We start from the raw sequence: 22,843 nt of genomic DNA, 5'->3' as shown, positions 1-22,843 counted from the left end.
CTCCCCTCCCCTCCCCCCCTTTCCTCCTCATATTCTATCGTTTTCTCGCTCTCTTCCTCTCTCTCTCTCTCTGTTGCCCCTCCTCTCCATGTGCAGACAAGGCAGCATGCTGTATGTGTGTGTGTATGTGTGTGTGCATGCGCAGGGTGGATGGGGATGCTGCATGCTGGAGCTGAGAGCTGCAAGGTGACTGAGGGAATGGAGAGGGATACAGAGCCTTGACGACAGTGACGATGCAGTGCCCTCTTCCTGAGCACCTTCTCATCTTCACATCCCTCCATCTCTCTGTCTTCCCTCTCCCTCTTTCTCTTTATAGACTGAGGTGGACCGTCTGCCCTTGTTGCAGCGCCTCTTTCTCAGCTGCAACAACATCACCAGGTAAGAGCTTGTACCGCTTAACTCCCTCCTCCCCGCAGGATAGAAATAGGGATGGTGGCCGGAGAGTGCCACGTCCCCTCCCATGGCTTTGGGCAGAGAATACACACCCACAGCCAGACACACTCACAGATTTGCTGTAGTGGGCAATTTCTGCAACCTAGAAAATAACAAATCCTCGATGTGTTCTTTATTTTTAGTATTTAATAATCTGTTACCTAAGAAATGGGAGAAAATGGGTGGGAGAATGTTTAAAGTTATTTGGGCAACAAAGAAGCAGGTTGTGAGAAGATAATTATTGATGAAAGATTTGGAGGTTGGATGAATTAATGGGAAATATACCTAGGTAAGGACATGTAGGATGAATGAGAGGTATGATTTTTTTTGTGTTAGTGCTAACTGTCAAACAGCTTTACACACTTTTTTCCAGTATCTGTCCTCCTTTTTTCTTTTATTCTTCATTTCTGAGCCCAGCAATAAAAACCTCATAAAATAAACTTAACACAGCATCATCTTGGCACTAAATGAGGCTGTTTGCTTTATTTTTGCCTAGTGGAGGATAATTTCTGTGGGATCCAGGGTGGGACATTGCTCACTGGCTCCCTTGACCATAGTCACCTTGTGCTCTGATAGATCTGAGCTGACAGTCCAAACCAGCTTTGCGGTTCTTGTGTCTCCATGCTTCACACATTGTGAGAATCATGACATAGTCGCAAGGAATAAAATTCTATATTCTTAAACTTCTGATTTTACAGTGACATCTAGTTCCAGATATAATATGTGAATAAAAATAAAAGTAAATTTTGATTATGCGAAACATATATGTATCATTTATCATTCTTCATGATAGGGTATTTTAATGTATTGTCTTTAATGTACTCATGTAATGGCAGTATAGAAGGTTGGTTAGCGTGTATGCACCTTTTTGAACTCTTTAGTGCTGATAGGAGAACAGCTGTGCTCTGTTGCTAGGTAAAGAGACAGAGCACACTCATCACCTTGATGGAGTCTGTTTTCCCAGTTCAGGATCTTGGATCAAACATCTCTCATGAAATAATATTAAGACTGAAATATTCATTTGAGCTTAAATTGATATTGCTTTTGTTTTAAGAAACAACAACAACAACAACAAAAAAAACAAGACCCCCTATGAAAATAGGATCAAAGCAGAACTAATAATTACCAATAAGTCATTGAAGAATATGTGCAGGGTTTTTAGGGTAGTGCTAGTATAGATAGAGCCTGAAGCTACAATTTTCATTCACACCGCACTCTGTACTCACATCTCAAACATAGTTTTGATATTCACTTTTTATTGGACCATTAGTAGCAATCAGAAACTGGTGGATGGTGCAAGAAATAGAAGTTCTGTTTTTGTAAAGGTTCTGGTCTTCATCATTAATGTTATTATTATTCCTTAGTATGAATACACCAATTAGGCAGAATGTGTTAGATGCACTCAAGCACCTCTTTATTATGTCGATTATTTTATGTCTCTTTTATATTTTTATGGTAGGAATTGATATTCTGTAACAGAAAGGGTCTAAGCTACTGCATGTGTTTGAGATTGGAAGACCCCTGGTATCTCCAGCATGGTGTTTAGCATTCAGTTAAACCTCTGGCTAGGAACAGGCACAGTGTACTAGGACTTTGAGTGGTTCCAGGCAAATGATTCATCAAGGTTATTATCATAAATTAGCAACGATAGAATCTCCCCTGCCGTGCATGGCGTGACTTTGCTTTTTCATGTTTCCTTTTGCCATAGGGTGATATCAACAGTGTAGCAGATTTGTCTCTCTTCATTGCCCCTTGAGTAATGTCAGGCTGCCAGAGTGCCTGCTGAATTACCAGCTTATCATGGCATGTGTTAGCCCGGCTCCATTCTGTCAATACGAAGCAAGACAAAATGTGTCAGGAATAAAACGAAGACAGTGAGATTGTCTGGTGGATGATTCAGATTCTGCAAAATTTATTTTTATATATATTTTTTAAATTTTATTTACTCAAAGTCTCATTTAAAATTGTCATTTTTTTTCAAAAGTGACCTGAGGGCAGGGGACATTGTAAAAAACACATGCACAGCTGTCATAAAAATTCAAATTAAATGCAATAAAGTAAAAATAGATCAAATTTCAAATAAATTACAGTAGAGCTTTGAGAGCAGTCCATTGACCAAGAGTACCTAAATTCCCAGCTGTACAATTTCAGGTCCATCTGTAGCTTGTATTAGAAAGCTTTTTTGCCTAATGTTGTTCTGACTCTGGGGAAAAAACTGGTGAAATTTTGTGAGAGCTAAAGCCATAACAATTTCATTTTTTACACATGCATTTAAAAAAGGGAGGGAACCAGAGAGGGAACCAGAAAATTAGAGATTGATGTATAAAAGCATATAAACATACAGCTACAGCCACTTTATAGCAGCATATTCCACATTGAACAGTGGCCTATCTGATTTCCACAACCAGTAACACAGAACATAAAACATAGGGTAAGGATTGTCCAACTTCTTAGCTAAGGTGCTGATCAGTAGCAGTACATTACAATGTTTCTTGTATTGTGTAATACAACAAATTATAATTGATAAGAGTTCTTTGCTATATGAGAATCAAACTTGGATATAGCTAACTTAAGTTGAGTTAAATGGCACTCAGGCAGAGTGCAGGAATTCAAGTGTTTGCATGACTTCCCAGTATTTGCCACTGACCGTAAAGCATTTAGCGTAGCCAGTCTTTGTACTGGAAAACCCCCCCCCCACTGAAATTCATGAGTGTGTTTAAAACATTCATCCTTTGTTTCTAGTTTTGACCAGCTAGCCTGCCTTGGAGAGTCGTGCTCCCTTTCTGAGCTCACGCTGGATGGGAATCCTGTAGCCCTGGAGACATGGTACAAGCAGGCCGTCCTGCGCTGTGTGCTTCATCTCAGACAGCTGGACATGAAGCGCATCACAGTAAGACTGACGTGTTTGACTGTGTGTGTTTAAAAGTGATAAACAGGACACCAGCCACCAGTTAAATATTCAGCTGTGACTGCTAAGATATTTCGTTGTCCTTTCAGATATTTTTCTTTTCTCCTTACAACAAATTGCACAGCTACAATCAGAGAACACTGTGTTACAGTGTTTGTTTTGCTATATTTTGCTTATTAAAAAAGGGAAGAAATATTCACAAATATTTTTAGAAGCAAAGAGCTGCCTTAAAGCGATTAAACCTTCACAGCTTATGACTTTGCTGTGCTTTATATTTAATAAACCTATGCCATATTCTCGTTACACATTCATGTTAAGATAATGGTCCAAACTTTTTGTCCCTCTCTGATGTTCCTGAAGGCAGCGTACATGTTGATTCTTGAGAGTGATTCATTCTTGAAATAAACGTTTTTATGATTTCACACTTCAAATTTATTTTGAACCCACATAGTTTCCCATTCACTGTCACTCTGTGTCACCAAGTTGTATGAACAACTTTATAGTGCTATTTTCTGGCATTCATTATGCTGTTTTATGCTAAAAGCAAAGTGGTTCAGTGACTAAGTTATGACTCTAAGCTACACTTTTACACATATTTCACACACAGTGTATGTAGCAAAACAGTGATTATTCTCAGAAAACATGAAATCATTTTTGTCATACAGTTTGCCAGAAATGTGCTATCGTGAAATGTCAGAAGCTGTCAGGCAGAGAGCACCCAGGTCTGAGCTTGTACTTTAAAGGAATCTGTAAGTACCACACACCTTGCCCTCAAAACATAGTGCTGATATGAAGTAAAACCAAACCCCCCAAAAACAAAACTTGTAACTCAGATTTCAAAATGTTTTTACTTGAATTTTAAGCGGTTTCAGGATTAGGAAATTTCAGGATTATCGTGGTCCAATAAAAGCACCTCCACCACACTTTAGCTGCCAATCCCTGATACAAGTCAGTTACATTTTCAGAGTTTACTTTAGGGAGATGCACAGCATTGACTTAATGACAGAAATGTTTGTCCAGCATTGGGGTTTCTATTTCTTTAAGCATATTATAACTGATTTGGAATATATGCCTCCAAGCCACCATACTACCTCTATGCTGTGAAAGCCCATGCCTGGGTGACTGGTGGGTAGACTGTTATTTATGAATGAAAAAGGAAAATGAGAATAAAGTTCAAATTAACACACAGCCACTAGACTAGAGCATTAATAGTCAACTATTATGTTTCAGAAAAATACTTGAATATGTTTAACATTCAAATTTTAACTGGGAACATTATAGAAAATCTTAACAGCCTCATAACCAAGAGCTGTCCAAACATTCATTGTTCTGGCAAGTGCACAAACAAAGAATGTATTGACGCTGAAAAATAGCATCCTTTGCAGTCAAAAACTTATTCATCAGGTTAAAACAGCTTTTTCATTTTTATACTATATATTGTTTTTGTTACAAAATTAGTTTTAAGGATTGTTATATGGGTTTGGATTCTTAACTGTCTCTACCAGCTGACAGCATTTTGCCTGTCTTTATCAGACTCGAGCATCATTTTGCGTCATTGCTAGCTCGCCATAGACAGCTGAATATCCCCCTGCTCTTTGCTGGCACACTCAGATTGTGTTGGCTGCATTGCATTCTGGGAGTTTTGGCTTTCCCCAACAGCTGGGCTCAGTTTATCTGAGACTGAAAATCAGACAGATAATCCCATGATGCAGCCGGTTTGTGTGAGACTACCCACCAGCCTCCATAATGGTCCATTTCTAGTGTAGAGAACAGTTGTCCTGACAGGGTCTTTTGTGGTTCCCCGCTCTCTTGAATAATTCAGAACTCTTGAATGGAGCGACACTCTGATTGCACCGCCTATCTTTTTCAGGACGAGGATCGGCGCATGGCAGGTGTACAGGCTCGAAAAGAGGAGGAAAAGAAGAAGGAGAGTCACAAGCAGACCATTCATAAGGTACCAGTTTGACAAGATTCACTCTTGCTGTCTTTAGCTGCCAGGATGCAAATGCACGTTGTAGACAACAGCAACACAACAATCTGTTAAGAAGCAAATGAACTCAAAATTACCCTTTATATAGTTAGTATGTAGAAGGACAATAATAAGCAGTAAGGTTTTTAACATTCTCAAAAAAGCCACATATAGGTGATGATATCTGATTTGTAGTTTACTCATCTTCTGAATTACCCATAATTATGAGATTCAGATTCAGGCTTAAGTGTGTATTTAAAGAAAAAAAAGCAGCTCATCAGACATCAGTCTGCCCTTTAAAACATATTTAATGAGAAGGCTCTAAAATATTTAGGTCATGATAAGGATTCTTATTTATGAGTTTATTTATTTCTTCTGACCTATGTGTCTTGGGACTGATGAAGCTCATTAATAGTGTACACTTTTTGGATTCTTCATAGACATGGATTTTTTTTAAATGCATTCTCTTTTCATCTGTATGACACAAAAACTCTTTTAGATGGAATCTGGAGTATTGTACAGAGTTCACAAGGGTACTGTATTTGTAAAGTAGTCTGTAAATTACACTTTATAGCTTTAAATGATCTAAGATGTTCTGCTTTGCACATGCATCTGTTTTGCGGTAAATATGTTTGTGTGTGTGTGCCAAAGCTCCTGCTGCTTTAACTGTTAGATGGACCCTATGCCGAAACTCGTTGTCTCTCAGTTACCTAACTCTCTTTAATCCCTGGTGTTGAGAAAATTTTATAGTGAATGCCACAGCCAAGGGTTCACAAAGGCCAAGGACTTACCATGAACTGATACTCATCCCTGCTTCAAGGAGTGGCACATTCCTTAGCTGAGCATATTGAAACTCCAGCTTGGCCAAGAAAGAGTAATTGAAATAGAACAGAGAGGCAGAAATCTTCTCTCTTGCAGGGTGGGATGTCACATTTTTCTGGTGTAAGAGGCAAACACTGTTAAACCATAATGCTGTAGTGTGACAAAGGAAGCAAATGAATTGGACTAAGAAATCACTATATAATTTCAAATCTAATATAAATTGAGTGCTATATCTGCTTTAGTAAAATGTCTTAGTTTATTGTACTTTATTGTATATGCTTTCTTTAACAATGTATTCCAGTAAAATGTATATATGAGGAAGGCAAGAAGGATATGATTTTCTGTGACCCAATGAAAACACACAGAGGTTCTATTAGCATGCTAGCTCTGTCCTGCTCAGGAGATTTGACACTTGAAACCTTCTTTGTTCTGTGTATGTTTGTTTGTGTGTTCTGTTCATCAAGGAGAAGCGGCGTCTAGCAATCCGTAATGCTGCACAGCAGTGGGAGGGTGTCAGGGCCTGCCTGGAGCTCCCATCCACAAATGGCGCTAAAGAAGAAGTCAGTCCAGAGAACAGCCCTGCTCACAGCCCCGCCCAGACCAATGGCCTTACACAGGAACCTTCCCCTGATGAACCAAGGTACACACAGCATGTACAGAAAATTAAGATGAATTTTAGAAGTAAAGAATTAGATTAGTTAAGACACTGTTACTGTTAGTTAGGACAGACATTAGTTCGACTAGTTAAGACACTGATGTTATGGGCAAACTATATTATACTAAATATTCCTGGTCTAGTTAGAATTGTGGTTTCAGTCATGGTTTATTTTTGACTGTTTTTCCTACCTTTTTAGCTTTTCACAATGGAGATTGGTTTCCAGTTAATTGGTCTACGAACTTGGTTTTGAATGAAGTAACTCATGGATGATTTGAATGAATTAGCATGACATTTTTTGTATTTAAAATACATACAGTATTGCCTTTGGTCAGCTTCTTAATTTTCCTTTCGAGCCAGAATTTTGGTACAGCGATTCATGCCTCCCTCAGGATTAATTGTAATTACTTTGGTAATTCCGTCATAATTCATCTACCACCGTAACTGAGTCAAAAAATGTATTTTCATTTAACTAGTTCTATGGCTGATGACTAAGTACATGCAAAACTAATAACATTTACATCATTCATGAGTTATTTAAAAAAATTTTAAATATGGCAGTACTTCCTGACTGTACACAAAAACAATCAATGAAAAACAATTCAATGAAGTTGAGCAGAGCAGTTAATACTTAAATTAGTGATCATGAATGAAAAATGTAGTGTTTTTGGTAACTGATAGAAGTAAATTAGCATCGTGTGTGTAGGTGGGAGGAGAGAAAAAGTGAAAAATGCAACAGTGAGGGAACTGTATGCATTGCTGTGTAAACTTTCACATTGCATATAATTGTCACAGTTCATCCTGTGTGCAGATATTTGTAAGTAGAAAGATGAGACAATATAACACTGATTGTTTTTGTTATTCTGGCTTATTATCATTATTTTTGTTTATTTTTCATCAGGCGGGTAAGCCCAGGTTCAGGACCAGAGCGGCCGTCAGGGGGAACAGAAATCAGACTCCAGACCAACAGCCGTCCAAACAGCCCACGAGACCCCAAGTAAGACAAAAATTCCATGATTGTATATTTTACACAAATATTAAAAGTTATCACAGGCCCTTAAAAAAATCTCACATAATTTAACCCCTGCCCTCTTGAAACACCTATTAGCAAAGTACTGTTTGTCACATTTAAAGCAGTGTTTTACCAGCTGCTGTACCATTTTTACCTTATTAACAGATGGCAGAATAGCCTAGACAGAACATGCAGGGATCATTCTGGTAACATATTCAGATTCTGCAACAGCTGGTGTGTGAAACCTACCTTAAAATATTCTTTTACAACACAGTTATCCCTTTATTTACTTCAGGGGTGTTGCCCTTGGTTACTCCTCAGCTCTCTGAACTCTGGTAAGATGACCAGATGCACATGTACAATGTCTGAAAACAGTTCTTTTCTTTCAAATGTTTATAATATGACATTGCAAGAACTTTAAATCAGTAGTGTGGACTCAGTATAATGCGGAAGTAATGCCCTCATATTCTTTCCTATAAAGACTGATACAAGTCTGGATGAATTATAAGGGGGAGGGTTGAGATGAATGTGTGCGCTGTGTTAAGGGCTATTATTACATGTTTCAAAGAGGGCCCTTCCTTCCTGCACCAGGATATGAAAATGGCCCTAAAGCAAAATCTTCAGTGCCAGTGGTTTTCTTTTACTGGTCTATTATAACTTCACTAACGTGGCTTAACAGGTCATAGTGATGCAGAGTCTGCCATACTCTTATCAGCTAAGACTTGAATTACTTTGGCTTGTACTGTGTGACAAAATACAAAGGGAATTTACAAACCATGGCACCACTACTAACATGAAAGAGAAGCAACATGTATGAAAGGGTCAAGGGGTAAAATCCTCAAAATGCTTGGAAATATGAGAATTAGGAAATTTAAAACTTGTTTTGTTCACCACTGGGTGGGTGTACAGAATGTTGTAATGCCTACACAGTGTGGTCCTGATTACCTCGAAGAGCTGTTGAAGTACTACACCCTGAAGAAAATTACAACATCCTCCCCCATAGAGTGCATAGATACATAATGTCATCTCTGGTTCTTTCTTTTGTTACAGCGATAAATCACCCCTTTCCAATGATACGTAAAGCGAATGTTGACACCACTTTTATTTTAATATATCATCGTGCTCCTAAAATTTATGGGACAATAGTTTGTGTCATTGCCAAATTATGGCTGTTATGTAGGCTTAATTGTATTCATTTTTGTGAAATCTTAGATTTATTTAACCTCATTACCCCTGACAGATGGAATAAGGGTTGCATGGAAATAGAAGAGTTATTACCCAGAAATTCAGCATTTGAGTTGGGAAGAGATGGAAGGGGCTTTCTAGTGTTTATACATTGATGAAATTGAGGTTTGTACAGAGATCCTGAACAGGTGTTTTTTTTTTTTTTTAGGCACATAAATCAGTTAGATACCGGAACAATGATGAGAAAGAGATTTAGTGGGGTATATGAATGAAGAAGGAACTTAAGACATTTTAAACCAGTGCAAGCTGTAGGAATACTTTACAGAAACAGGACTGTTCTGTGCAACACACAGTACCCAGTAAGCCTGCATCTAAATAAATTGCATTCACTTTTTACAAGAGGGAAATGATGGAGTGGTGTGTTAAAATAACAGCTCAGTTCAAAGTTTTATATGCGTCACTACTGCACAATATTTAGGCATTTGTACAAGCTGTTTCTGTGGTGGGATTCAGTTGTTAAGAGATGACAGATGTCCCTTTTAAAACCTCTTTTGGATTATGTTAAATAGCTCTAATTGAATTAAATTTTGTTCTCTATAATTCATAGAGCGAGCAGGAGCCGTATAATTGTGATAGATTCTTCACTCCGTCTTCCCCGCCTTGCTCTCTTCTTCTCTCAGCATTTGTACATGAGTTCATGTCATAAGGGGATTCAGGGCCACCTGGAGCCTTCAGCTGTGCTGAACAGTATGTGACAGTGCAGATTGTGTTGATGGCACGCTGCCAGGTGTTTAGAAGTTACTCTCATTCTTGATGTGACTTATCTACATGCTACACTCCATCTCCTGCACTGTTCTTCAACTCCTTCTGATTTATAGCCTTTGGCATTCTTGCATCTTGGAGGTGTGGCATATTCCTTAAATATATTAAACTGCCTTTCAGAGTCTGGCGTCTCCCCGTCTAGTTCCATGTTTTTGTCCATGTGTGCACTTGAAACACGACCCACTTGGATTTTACAGTTTTAAAACTTCTTTGCTACTACTTTATCTAACATATATGCTTGCAGTCTGTGAGATTTTGATTTAGAGATATTGTCATCTGAAATAGTCATCTATCAATGTCCACACACTTTTGTAAATTAAAAATGTAAAAAATGGATGCACTCCTTCTACTGCGCATGTTGCAAGAATTATTTGAACCCTTTGTACATGTTGGTGTCCATGTTTGTAAGGTTGGTATTCGTACTAATATAAAAATCATACTTCTGACCTACTGTTTTTGTAGACTAAGGAGCTTGGAAAGAAAAGCGTCTGGACTTCTTTGAGTTGCTTGAAGACGTTTCACCTCTCATCCGAGAAGCTTCTTCAGTTCTAAGGGTCAATTGGTGGGGAGTCCCAGATTTAAATCCAGTGGGAGTTTCCCCCCAAAGAGGGACAAAGGACCCCCTGATGATCCTCTACCTAATCACATGAGCCAAGGTGTGAAGGCGGGTGGGGGTCCTAATCAGCCAGGGTTTCGGGTGAGCTCATTGTGAAACCTGGCCCCACCCTATCATGTGATTTCCTGGTGGTCGCTCACAGTGGACGTAAATGGCTTCTTTCACTCCTCTTTCAAACCATCTGTCCTCTCTGTCCAAAATGTGAACGTTGGCATCCTCGAACGAGTGACCTTTGTCCTTTAGATGCAGATGAACTGCTGAGTCTTGTCCCGTGGAGGTGGCTCTTCTATGTTGTGCCATGCGCTTGTGAAGTGGCTGTTTGGTCTCTCCGATGTAGAGGTCTGGGCATTCCTTGCTGCACTGTACAGCATACACCACATTGTTAAGTTTGTGTTTAGGAGTTTTGTCTTTCGGGTGAACCAGTTTCTGTCTGAGTGTGTTGCTGGGTCTGAAGTACACTGGGATGTCGTGCTTGGAGAAAGCTCTCCTGAGTTTCTCTGATACACCGGCTACATAGGGGATGACAATGTTGTTGCGTCTGTCTTTCTTATCCTCCCTCGCTGGTGTCTGATCTTCTTTTCTGTGCATCTTTGCTGACTTTATAAACGCCCAATTAGGATAACCACATGTTTTAAGTGCTTCCTTTACATGTGTGTGTTCCTTCTTTTTCCCTTCAGGCTTAGAGGGAACATGTTCTGCCCGGTGGTGTAGGGTCCTGATTACCCCAAGTTTGTGTTCCAGAGGGTGATGGGAGTCAAAGAGGAGGTACTGGTCCGTGTGTGTGGGCTTCCGGTAAACTTCAATGTTGAGGTTGCCATTCTCTTCAATGTGCACGGCGCAGTCCAGGAAAGGCAAACAGTTATCCTTTGTGTCTTCCCTGGTGAACTTGATGTTTTTATCCACGGCGTTAATGTGCGCAGTGAAGTATTCCACTTCTTGTCTTTTGATTTTGACCCAGGTGTTGTCTACATATCTGTACCAGTGGCTGGGTACTCTCCCTTTAAAAGAGCCAAGAGCCTTTCTCTTCACTTCCTCCATGCACTCTGTGCAGTCTTGTACAAAACTAAGTACATTCTTAAGAACTACGAGGATAAGTTGCAAGAAGATACTACTAATCAAATGCATCTAATTAACTGATCATCAGCAAGAGTGACCACCTTTATAAGAGCAGAGGTTGTGGGTACCATGTAGCCATTCAGTCAACTATGAACTCCTCTGTATGCCAATGTATTTTATGTGAGGCCATCTCTCTGGGCAGTATAAGACAGTGATCTCAAGCACCACATCAAATCTACAACAGAATGGCTAAAAAGGAAACAATCAAGGTGTTTGAATGGCCCAGTCAATGTCCAGGCTTGAAGGTTGTTCTGCAAGCTATTACATGATGGGGTGTTCCTAGTTTTTCACATGACTGGATACGTTGTAATCACTGTACTTAAGAAAAAGCTTTTTAAACTTTCAGGGTTTTTCTTTTGAGTGTAAGTTCAATTTTTGGCCATTGGGGAAAAAATGACAGAAAGGCTGACTGTTACACATATCAGTTTCTTTAATACATCTGTGGAATCCCCCACACCATGACCGTCCCTTGACATTTGACTAACAATCCACAGAGTGAGTGGTGGATCACATTCGCTATGTTGGAGTAATATGTCTGGGTAAAAACATAATGATTGAGGGGGACATTCCTCATCAGTCACTGGTGCATTGTGAGAGGTTCAGGTTGTATTACATGATTAATTTAGTTCAGCCTGGACCAGTATAGCTTGAAAATGTTACTTCCATCTGCAATAATTTATATTTGGTGGCATACATCTTTTCCGGAATCTGCCCTTATGCAGGAGGAGTGGTAAGACCAGTCACAGAACAAAGCATGTCACGGTGGTGGACGGACTCAGGCGCAGACTGAGGTAGCACGGTTCTACAATACTTTATTTATCACTCCGGTGCGCTATGTACACGTGAAGGGGGGGAGAAACACCAGGGTCCCGGGGAAACACACTTCTTCACACTTGCTCCGCTCCTTGTCCAAGCACTCCTCACACGAACAACCCACTCACACTCACGGGGTCCAGATAAACCTGTAAACATAGACGAGGGTAAGTCGGCGGCAAGCACGGGAACAACTGATTCACAATGAAGCCAGGCAATACTGACGAGGGTTACTCAATATTCCAGCGACGAATAGCTCAGAGCGCCAGCCTTATGAGCCAGAGATCAACTGCAAATTACTCGAGATCAGCTGCAGGTGCGTGGGCCAAGGGCGGGAGCCCAGTCAGAGCTCCGCCCAGGCAGACAGGTAGGGGGGAGAGAGAGAGAGGGAGCGAGAGCGAGAGAGAGAGAAACAACAAACACTTGTGGCCACACTGGGCTGGCCGGGAAGGCACAGGGACCATGACAAAGCAGGCATCAGTTACAATGGATATTAAAGTGATTCAGTTAGTTACAGCATGAAAGGAGGAGCCTTGGTTGATGTGGGTTGAAAAGCTGCTTGCAGCGGTGTACCTTGATTTCCTGCCTGAATTGACACGGTGCCTGATTTGTTGTGATTACTGGAAAGCATAATTTGGGGCAAGTGAGCTTATGTTTAACACTAATTAAACTGTGTTTAACTCACTGAAGTCTTATGTAGACTACTGTATTTATTTACGACTGTACATTAACACAAACAAGCATATGAATTCTGTAATTATGAAATGTATTTGTAGACAACACGTGGACTTTATGATTTTAATTTCTTCATATTTACTTACTGTTTATTAGTTTTAACAGCCTTTAGACCAATGGTTAATAGATTGAGACAACAAATTGCAGATTCACAAAAAACCAAAATATTAATAACAATATTTCTGTGCAAAGAGTAAACATGTTACAGATTATGAAATTATGAAATTACACACTAATACACACAGAAATGTGCAAACCTGTTTTTGTTTGCATTTCCTTTACTTGGTCATGCTTGTCAATCTAATGGAGACACAATACTACCTGTAGCAAACTGCTCATTTTAAAGAGGTATGTTACTAATTCAGTTCAATTATTCATTGACAGTACTTGTTTGGTTTTTAAAAATTTTTGCTAATCTTTTTTCCACCTAGGAGAGGAAACTGCACCTACTTGGCACTATAGAAAAAGCTATTGTTTGAGGGCCACTCTCTAAAAATGGTGACTTTTCAAACAAGCTTTTTATATGAGACAGCCTCATTATAGAAAACTAAATATACTCTTTTTGTTTACATTATATTTTGTGCCCCTGACTGTCTATTTAACCTATCTAAGGTCATAACTCAAACTCACACTTTCTAAAGTTTGGTCTCTGTGTAATCTTGGATTAGACTTCAGTAATCAAGGGATTAATCTTAAAAGTACTTTGGCTTTCTGTTGCATTTCGTCAAGAGGATATGAAACATGAATAGGGGTGATTTGTCTGTTGGCGGCCTGAAGTCAGGATGATCACTGTTGAATAGTGTGGAGCCAGTAGCCATCTGATGCCCTGCTATGCTGAAAAGTCCCTTGAGTGTCAGCAGACCCAGACGGAGATTATGTCTCCTTGAGACTCGCCAAGATTCTCTACTCTCACGACTCTCTTATCAGAGAAGGGCACTTCAACTGTTGTATAGGAGTATAGAAAGCAATTGGGCAGCACAAACAGGACATTGACTAGACCAGTGAGTGTTCTCTTGCGTTCCACTTCTCTTAGCAACAATGCCTGAGTTTTCAAGCAAATGTAGCATACACTTTTTTCTTGAAGACATTCTTCAAGTTTCACAAAAAAACACAATTTGCGCATTTAGTATCAGAAAATTAACTTAAGGAGTGTTTTCGTGTGTGTTTGTATGTAATTTGCAGGCTTGTGGAGGCAGGGAGTGGCAGTGTTCAAAGCTTGTCCTTGTCTGACAGTCACCTGGCAGAGCTGGATGGAGACACCCTGCGTTTATTTGGACTTGGAGCCCTGGAGGCCCTGGAGAGGGGCTGGGGTGTTCAGACTGCTGGTGCTGTCACTGTAATAACCTTCCGCTACATCAGCTTTGATGCCATAGTACCAACACTGCCACGAATAAGAGTCAAGTTCCCAAATCTGTCGGTGAGGCGCTGTTATTTTATTAGCTGTGCAGCTGTGATGACTTAATTAATTAATTAATTAATCAGGAAGGAATATGCTCATTGTATTTTTCATTTACCTTACTCACCAAAGTTCCATGACATGACACCAAAAGACGGTCTTGGCTAGTGGCTATTAGCCAGATCATAGCCAGATAGTCCTTTATTATTGTCCCTGAACCTTTAGTTAATTTCTCTTATTACGTAATGTATCTTGTAGGGCGCCACATTAATCCAATATACAATAGAAAAATAAAAATAATAGTCAGTGGTAGGGCCCATAATTTATACTTAGAGCTGCCTCACAGGTATATTGTTGAGGCAGTGTAAATCAAGGCAGTGTAAAAAAATCACATCATTTAATATTTTAATATATTTAATATATTTAATATATCTTTTAAACCCTTTTTACCAAAGGCCAACCTTTTAAGTCCTAGTTTAATTTAGCAAGTTATTGATATAAACAACTAGTTATTGCTTTAACAGGTACCAACTTTTCTTTCTTTTCGGTAGCATATGATCTTTTTGGAAACCAACATCAGCCGTCTGCCGCAGCTGGCAGCCCTGGCTCAGGTGAGGCGCCTAGACCAGCTGACCATACACCCAGATGGCAACCCAGTGGTCAGTTTGACTCTTTGGCGCTCCTTTGTCATCTATCGTCTTCACCACTTCAACCTGCAGAGAATCAATGGCCAGGAGGTGAGGATTAGCTTGATCTTTTAACACAGTCCTGTTGTTTATAGGTAGTGAGATATGTTGGCAAAAGCCCCCTGACAACATAGTCCCTGGAATCCCTCGGACACACAAACCCCTCCACCACGATAACGTAGCAATTCACAGAGGGGCAATTAATTAATTAAAAACATGTCAAACCATTAATTTACTGTTGCCAGCCCTAAATTATAGGTCTGTGTCTCCTGGAATGCTGTACCTGAGGATATTGCCTCTACATTAGATCCCATTTTAGACTTGATTTGATAAATGACCTTTAAATTAGTTTTCACCTGCCGCTTGTCTCAGTGTTACCTGCCACTTTCATGTCTTATCCTATCTTGCATCTGTTAAATGGGATCAAACCTTTTTGCTAGGCCGAACCCATGAATAAAGTTGTAAATCTTCATTTCGTATTGGGAAATACACGAAAAAGCTTGTCACTAAAATATCTTGTGCTGTGTGTATGTATGTGCACGTTTGTGTATTGACCTCAGGTGACCATGAACGATGTGATCGCTGCAGAACGTGTGTTTGGAACACTGGGCCATATAGCAGCTACCGAAACTCCACGTTGCCGGCTCCTTCTGCTGCTTGAGGAGTCCAGGTGAGAACTTGATCGCAGATGTTTAACCATAACATAGCATTAACTACAGATTAATGACAGGTGTGTGCTGTGTCTTGGACCGTGTAGATTGTTTGTTTAAATATGTCAAAAATGCGTGGATCCTTAAATGTGTGTCAGATGTAGGCTTCTATACATGTGTCTACATGCCTGTGCATAGCGTTTTGTGGGTATATGAGTGTGAGTAACAGTGAGACAGAGCCTGGCACTGAGGAGCCAGGGGAATTAGACTATGTGTCTCAGGATAAGGGTGGGTACTTGGCATTTGGACACAAACATTCCTTTCTCTCCCCAGCCAAAAAACTCTTGAGGTCTGTCTCTCAGGGTCAATTAAAAAACATCCTAACAAGGAAAAAAAATCTGCTTGTCACGCACAAGACTACTTTGGCCAGATTTCTTGTAAAGACATTTTTTGAACTCAGTGATATCTACCTGGATAATAAATAAATTAAGGATTATATACTTCCCAGATAATTGAATACATCTTGCTTGTAACAGATTTTACCCCATGTTGGCATCAGAACTGCCTTAATTTTTAATTGCATAGATCACAAAGGAAACATTCCTCTTAGATTTTAGTTATATTGACAGGAAACCTTTATAGTGTTGAAAATCTCCAGTTCCACCACAAAGGTGTTCTACTGGATTGAGATCTGGTGACTGTGTAAGTTTGAGTACAGTGAGCTCATTGTCATCTTCAGGAAACCAGTTTGACACGATTTGAGCTTTGTGACACTATCCTGCTGGAAACAGCCATTAGGAGATGGGTACACTAATGCACGTTGAATAAAATGTAAACAAATTTATTTTAAACAACCTAGAACTCAATTTCAACTGCCTTTGCATCCTCATTGCCCTTTAAAAGTCATGTTAAAAATGTAAACTTTTGGGCAACTGGCTGTAAGCTGCATCTCACCTCTGCTTCATGCAGTCTGTTATGGATATATAACACACAACAGCCTAAGGCCAAAGATTAATTTCATATCAGTGCAGAAATCTTACTCACTGTTATCCGCATGCAGAATCTTGAATCATTTGTATCCATCTGACTCACTTATTAAAAAAATCTGAAAACTGCTGTAGATTGTTTCTCACATAAAATGTGGTTTTAGTTTCCCAGCATGAAAAATAATAAAAAAGAAATGACTGGAAACAGCAATTATGAGTGAGCAAACAGTATTAAAAGGTGGTAAATTAATGCTGAGCTCTTGTTATGTCTATTTTGTTTAGTGGGTTTACATGAAACACTAGTGAGGAGTTAAGTTCCTGCAGAGGTCAGTAAGTTGAGGCATTCTGCGCATTTCAGGATTTGTCCCCACTGGGATTCTGTCACTGCAGGGTCTCCTCGATGCAGAGTTATGCATGGCTGCATAAGTCTGCATCAGTGCCTTCATCAGTGAGATGTTTTAATGGGTTTCTTTGCGAAATGTTTTTAAAAGTTATGGACCGATTTGACCTGCAAGATATGGTAAAAAATCACAATGTGCATCATATTTTCACATAAATAAATAGCTAGAAATAATAAATAATAAAAATAAATAAATAATAAAAATTGTTGTACATCATTTTTTATGTAGTCAGATATGCCTCTGGATCCAGGGACTCAATTCATTCAATGCATTTGTAGCCGTGGAATAGGTATTCATTTGGACTACGCTTATCTGTGCGCCACAGGCGTTCTAGTAAGAAAAAACCCCCACATCATCCTACACTATGGAATTTATGATCTCATTATAATAAATGCTTTCAGTTTATCACACTTTGTTTTGCATCATAAGGAGCTGACACTGGAAACACATGTGATGCATATATTAGCTATCCGATTTTTCTGTGCACATGAGCTCCTCTAAAATTTGGCATTGAGTCAGTCTATAGTCATCGCTTACTTAGCTAATCATTTAATTGCCTTAATTTCATACAAAATCTGTGCTTCTTGTCTTTCGTGAAATAGATGTGAATAGTCCTTTAATGGACTAGAACAGAGGTTGCTATCACCAATCAATGATAATTTTTTCATTTATAAAATCATTTATAAAATGCTAATGTCCTCTCTCTGTCCCTTGCTTCTCCTTCTCATATAGCATATGTTATACCTGCATTAAGCATATTTCATAGTTCCTCTCAGTATAAAGTTACATGTGCAAGATTCAGTAGTGTGTATTCTCTGTTTTCAACAGCTGTTCATTTTCAGTCATTTGTAGTGTGTGACAGTTGTATTTGTGTTTGTATGCATTTATAATGGCTGTAATATCCTCGTGGCCATTTCTTGAAAAAGAGATTTATAACGTCATTTATCTGGATAAGTAATAAAAAATATAGAATATCGTAAAAAAGTATAGAGTATAGTAATATAAAGTATAAAATACAGTAATAAAGAACTGATACACTGTGAACAAGCTGAGAGAGAGAATGGCCCATTTTTTTATCTACCTCTAATCAGTTAAGTTAAGTTAAGTTAAGTTAAGTTAAGTTAAGTTAAGTTTAGTAAGCTCACTTCCTGTACTTAACAAATTTCCTCTGTAGGGGAAGACATCAAAGGGAAACTAACTCTGTAACTGGGCATACTTGCTATATTGCTTAAGGTCTCTGATGGACAAAATACAACTAAATTCCTCAGCATTAAACAGATGCCATCTGGATTGTGTTTGTAAAATTCAGGCCGAAACTGTGGGATCATATATCAAACCCAAGGTGTTGTTTCAAGTTGTTTTTTTTTTTTTATCAGATCTAACTTCCACGCATCTGTATTATTGTGTTAGTCATTATAATGTGTGAATGACACACACTGATGTGTTTTGGCATACACATGCATTCACACACTCTACAAACTGTCTTATCTTAAAAGGAATGTTCGCCTCCAGCTTCCTCTGAAAAGACAGTTTCAGCATCCTGGCACTGACCTGTGGTACATGTTGGTGCAGTAGTGTATCACATGACATTTCCTTTTGATAGACAGCAACATTTGATGTAGTTTATGTTAGAGCGCTGTACTGCTTTAATAAGTGTATTGTACTTCTCTGTGTTAAAGACATTAAAATATTTATGGAAATAGTTCAAAAAGACTATTAACATTTTACATATTGTTTGCCTGTTTGCTTGGATTTAATCCATTATGGCGTTTTTTTGTCCAGAGTAGCTGAGTGTTGCTGACCTTTCTGAACTGTCAGTGTTTAAATGCTGTCATTTCTGATGACTTCTCGAGTGAGCCCATTCCCTTATTTCTCAAGAAACTGTTTTGACAGTATTAAGTTGAGATAGTGCCATTTGATGGATACTAGAACACGCCTTTAATATAGTGGTGCCACTCACTTGCAGCCACTGTTTCTCCCCAGGTGTCTTTGTGTTTTTTCAGTCTATATCTGACTTACTCTTCTTTCATATATTTCTTCACCCTGAAGGAAGCGGCAGTTGCAGTTCCTGTTGGAGGGGCGTGGCCGGCGGGCAGGACTCAGTCCAGAGGAGCTGCGTGATAATGGGAAACTCCTGGGAGAAGGCCTGAGCAGAGCATTGTTTAACTATCCAAGCAGAGACTGCAGTGCAGAGAGCCCTGAGGTTAGTTCTTATTTGCAGTGCTGACTGTACTTCATCCTCAAAAGAAGGTTAAGAGAAAACACAAACAATGAGTTGAACAGGAGTCAGGTTCTGGTGTCATTCATACAAATAACACACAGGTCATTAATGCACCATCAAACAGGAATCAATATTTGACATCAGTCCTTTCTAATTCATGCGGGACTACTGTACTCAAAAGAAACTTGTTATCTTGATCTGCAGTCATTTATATTCAAAGAACAGAGCAGGCCTCCGTTACAACAGTTATGGCATTGATTAAGTCAGATAAAGCAGGAATGAGAAGTATGGGTGAGATGGACTGAAAGTTGTTCTCCACTACAATGTCTCCATAGAACTATTAGAGCAAGGAAAGGTATTGTGCATGCTGTGTTATCATCATTGCTAAAGGAAAAATCATGCTTTCAATGGAACTGCTAAGTTTCACTAACAAGTGCAACTAATACCACCAGTGTTGCCAGAAACTTTGCATTGGATGGCATAGCTTATAAAACACACATTATAAACCGAAGAAAAAACAGCAATTCTGAAATCTTAAAATTACTTTCCTCAACCAGATACAGTTAACATGGTTATACTTGGGATTACTTAATATTACTTAAATCTCTATTTTCTCTTAAATTCAGCAACAATAAATACAGTGAACTTGGGATAACAGCACATTGGAGAAGCCTAAGCCTCTAGCTACTGTAGCCTCTTAGTAACTGGCACTTGCACTAATGCAGTTTCATCCTGCTTTATTTGGGTGCAATTTAACCTCCATTTACTGAAGACAGAGTGGAGCATCTGACATGTTTGTGCAGATCAGGCACCAGTACCTGTTTTGGCATGACAGTACTCTTGCTTTTCTGCCCCATGTTCAGGTCACCTCTTTCACCTCTCTTTTAAAGTTAGATAAAGGCTTTTTACCCAATCTCACAATAAAGCCAACACCAGCATTGACTTTATAATTTAGTAGTATGTTTAACAAAAGCGTACTGCTATATGTAAGATGTCTGTTTCCACTAATCTAAGATACTCCTATCATTTCTGTTTGAAAAACAAATGTATTTATAAGATAGAAAAATGAACAAACCAAATGTATTATAATTTGTAACACAAACATGCAAATCACGTTGTTCTGTTCACAGTCTATACGTATGTTTAAATAAGTATGGAAACCATTTGAATGTTGATTCAAGAAACAGCTTAGTGGAATAGAGGAATGGGAGTAAACTATCATCTAACATCGCCAACAGTGAAGCATGGCATGCTCAATGAAAAAAGATCTTTATTACACACAGTGTAGGGTAGACAGTAAAATGAAGAGAGAGAGTGAGAGTGACTTGCAGGAAATACTCTTATGTAGACTCAAACACAGGCCACAGCAGAGAGAAGCATAGCCTTCGGCATATGAGTTGTCTGCTCAACCACAGTGCTGTGAAAAAGAATTTGCCCTCCTCCTGATTTTTCCTTTTTTGAAAATTTGTTACAATTACATGTTTCAGATCATTATGCACATTTGATCTGATGTTAGAAAAAGATAATTCTAGAAAATACAAAGTACACTTTTAAGAGAAAAAAGTTATCTAAACCTACCTACCTCCATGTGGAAAAAAAACTGTGGAGGAATTTTTGCCAACTCTTCTTTGCAAAATTGTTTCAGTTCAACCACACTGAAGGGTTTTCAAGCATGAGTGGCCTGTTTAAGGTCATGTCAAAGCGTGTTAGTAGGATTTAAGTGTGGACTGTGATTCAGGCACTCCAAAACCTTAATTTTGTTTTGGAATTGGTTTTTTGACCTAAACAATTTTTTGACCAATAGCTTTTTTCACATAAAGCCAGGTAAATTTTGATAACTTTAAAGGAAAAAAACAAAACAACTTTTTTCATCATTTAAAAGCTGCTTTGTATTTCTAGACTTCCCATCTTTTTTAGCGTGTCTTACAGGATAATATGTGGCTAACTGTCCTTGAAATTAAGCTTAGTACATGTTGGGTGTTGCTGCAGGCCACTGATGCCCAACTAAACTACCACAGAACTAATTCAAGCAAAATGATACCTTTTGAACTGGTCCAGTGAAAACCCAGACATCATGACCCAGTAGAAAGACAAAGCTTTTCATACCAGAAATCATGAGAACTTATCTGATCCAAATAGTGCAAATTTTCCTTGTGAACTAAAAATCTGAGGTTTCACTTTTACACTGTAATTGTATTAAGGGTGTGTTTAATAAAGACATGCGGGATTATTACTGTCTGTGTGTTATTATCTGAAGTCTGTGTACTTATATTTTTCATCCCATTGTGAGCAGTTCATAGAGAAAATAGGCAATCTCAATGATTTCACATGTCCCCATGCCATAGAAAAACAGAATCAACATCAACAACTTTCCTTTCACAGGAGGGCAGTGTGGAGTCATCAGAGCGTGCTACTATGGTAGAGCAGTACCTACAGGAGTTGGTCCAAAGTGCATCAGACACCAACCTGAAGGGCGAGGCTTTACACAAGCTCTGGCCTTCCATGTTTGCAGAGATGGTGAGAGACTGTGTCTTGGAGATGAGGGACCGAGCGGCCTTCCGCCAAGCCAGCCTGGCAAAGCTCTCTGAGACCAAGTGAAAAGGACCAAAGGTTCACTGTTAGGCAACATACCTGCACACGTGGACAGAGCTTTCTTGAGCATCTTCGTCCTTTAATTTCAAAATGGATTACACATAATCACTTTGTCAGTTTTAATGCATTTGGAAACACAAGGGTGTATTTCCTTAGTCTGTTGGAAGCTTCTGCTTGATATGTACGTAGACTATTTTATAGATGTCTGAAGAAATTGTCTGAATGTAGATTTTTCACTAAAAAACCCACAGTTTGATTCTTCAGAGCTTGAAGGTAAATAATACTTGAAGAACGTTAAAGAGACTTAGTGACTCACAGTGCATTGTTGTCCCTACGGAGCATTGTCTGCACTTTAAAAGCCATCTGAATGACCCCTCTACACCATTAATATCATCAGCTGAAAATGACCTGTGTGTCTTTTCTTGAGACTAGAATGATTTTTCTGTCTTAAAGCCTGTCTCATCCATTGCTCTCTCATTTCTTCCTGCGGGACATAAATGCAAGGGCACAAACAAGGACAAGGTCTTTTCTTTGTTTACCACTGATTTTCTGTATTGTACTTAGTATTAAACAATTCTGCATTAACACTGAGATTGTCTGCATAGTATGCCTAATTATTTTTCTGATAAATGTCTCTACTGGAGTGAAGGGGCTAGGTCTCACAGGCATCCAGTTAGATCATTTCTTAAAATATGCCATTCTCACTTTGAAAGTCAGTCACAAGCCATTGGTATTTCATAAGGCGGAGGCTCTACGTTTATGCTAGGAGGTCCAAAAACTAGTAAGGTAGCGTGAACTAAGACTGGAATGTCCCCGAAGGTGTAGA

At 39.0% G+C, this 22,843-nt stretch overlaps 1 protein-coding gene across 3 annotated transcripts in view; it reads left to right on the top strand.

Moving 5' to 3' along the window:
• LOC116325598 (leucine-rich repeat-containing protein 49) overlaps positions 1-22,608 on the top strand; it is a 32,974-nt gene extending 10,366 nt beyond the window's left edge. For 2 of the 3 annotated variants that reach the window (XM_039612908.1, XM_039612917.1), the window contains 10 exons: positions 317-378; positions 3,175-3,322; positions 5,211-5,294; positions 6,596-6,771; positions 7,688-7,783; positions 14,268-14,502; positions 15,033-15,218; positions 15,728-15,837; positions 19,254-19,407; positions 21,808-22,608. In XM_039612908.1, coding sequence (XP_039468842.1) covers positions 317-378; positions 3,175-3,322; positions 5,211-5,294; positions 6,596-6,771; positions 7,688-7,783; positions 14,268-14,502; positions 15,033-15,218; positions 15,728-15,837; positions 19,254-19,407; positions 21,808-22,023 — 1,467 coding nt within the window. In that variant the 3' untranslated portion in view covers positions 22,024-22,608. Of the gene's footprint in view, positions 1-130; positions 187-316; positions 379-3,174; positions 3,323-5,210; positions 5,295-6,595; positions 6,772-7,687; positions 7,784-14,267; positions 14,503-15,032; positions 15,219-15,727; positions 15,838-19,253; positions 19,408-21,807 lie in introns of those variants that run through there. The other variant, XM_039612912.1, reaches the window with a different exon arrangement.
• The last annotated feature ends 235 nt before the right edge of the window (positions 22,609-22,843 follow it).

Source organism: Oreochromis aureus, linkage group 1 (genome assembly GCF_013358895.1).
Source record: "Oreochromis aureus strain Israel breed Guangdong linkage group 1, ZZ_aureus, whole genome shotgun sequence".
Taxonomy (NCBI): Eukaryota; Metazoa; Chordata; class Actinopteri; order Cichliformes; family Cichlidae; genus Oreochromis; species Oreochromis aureus.
The sequence above is the reverse complement of the archived record's forward strand: the minus strand, read 5'-3'. Positions and strand labels throughout refer to the sequence as shown.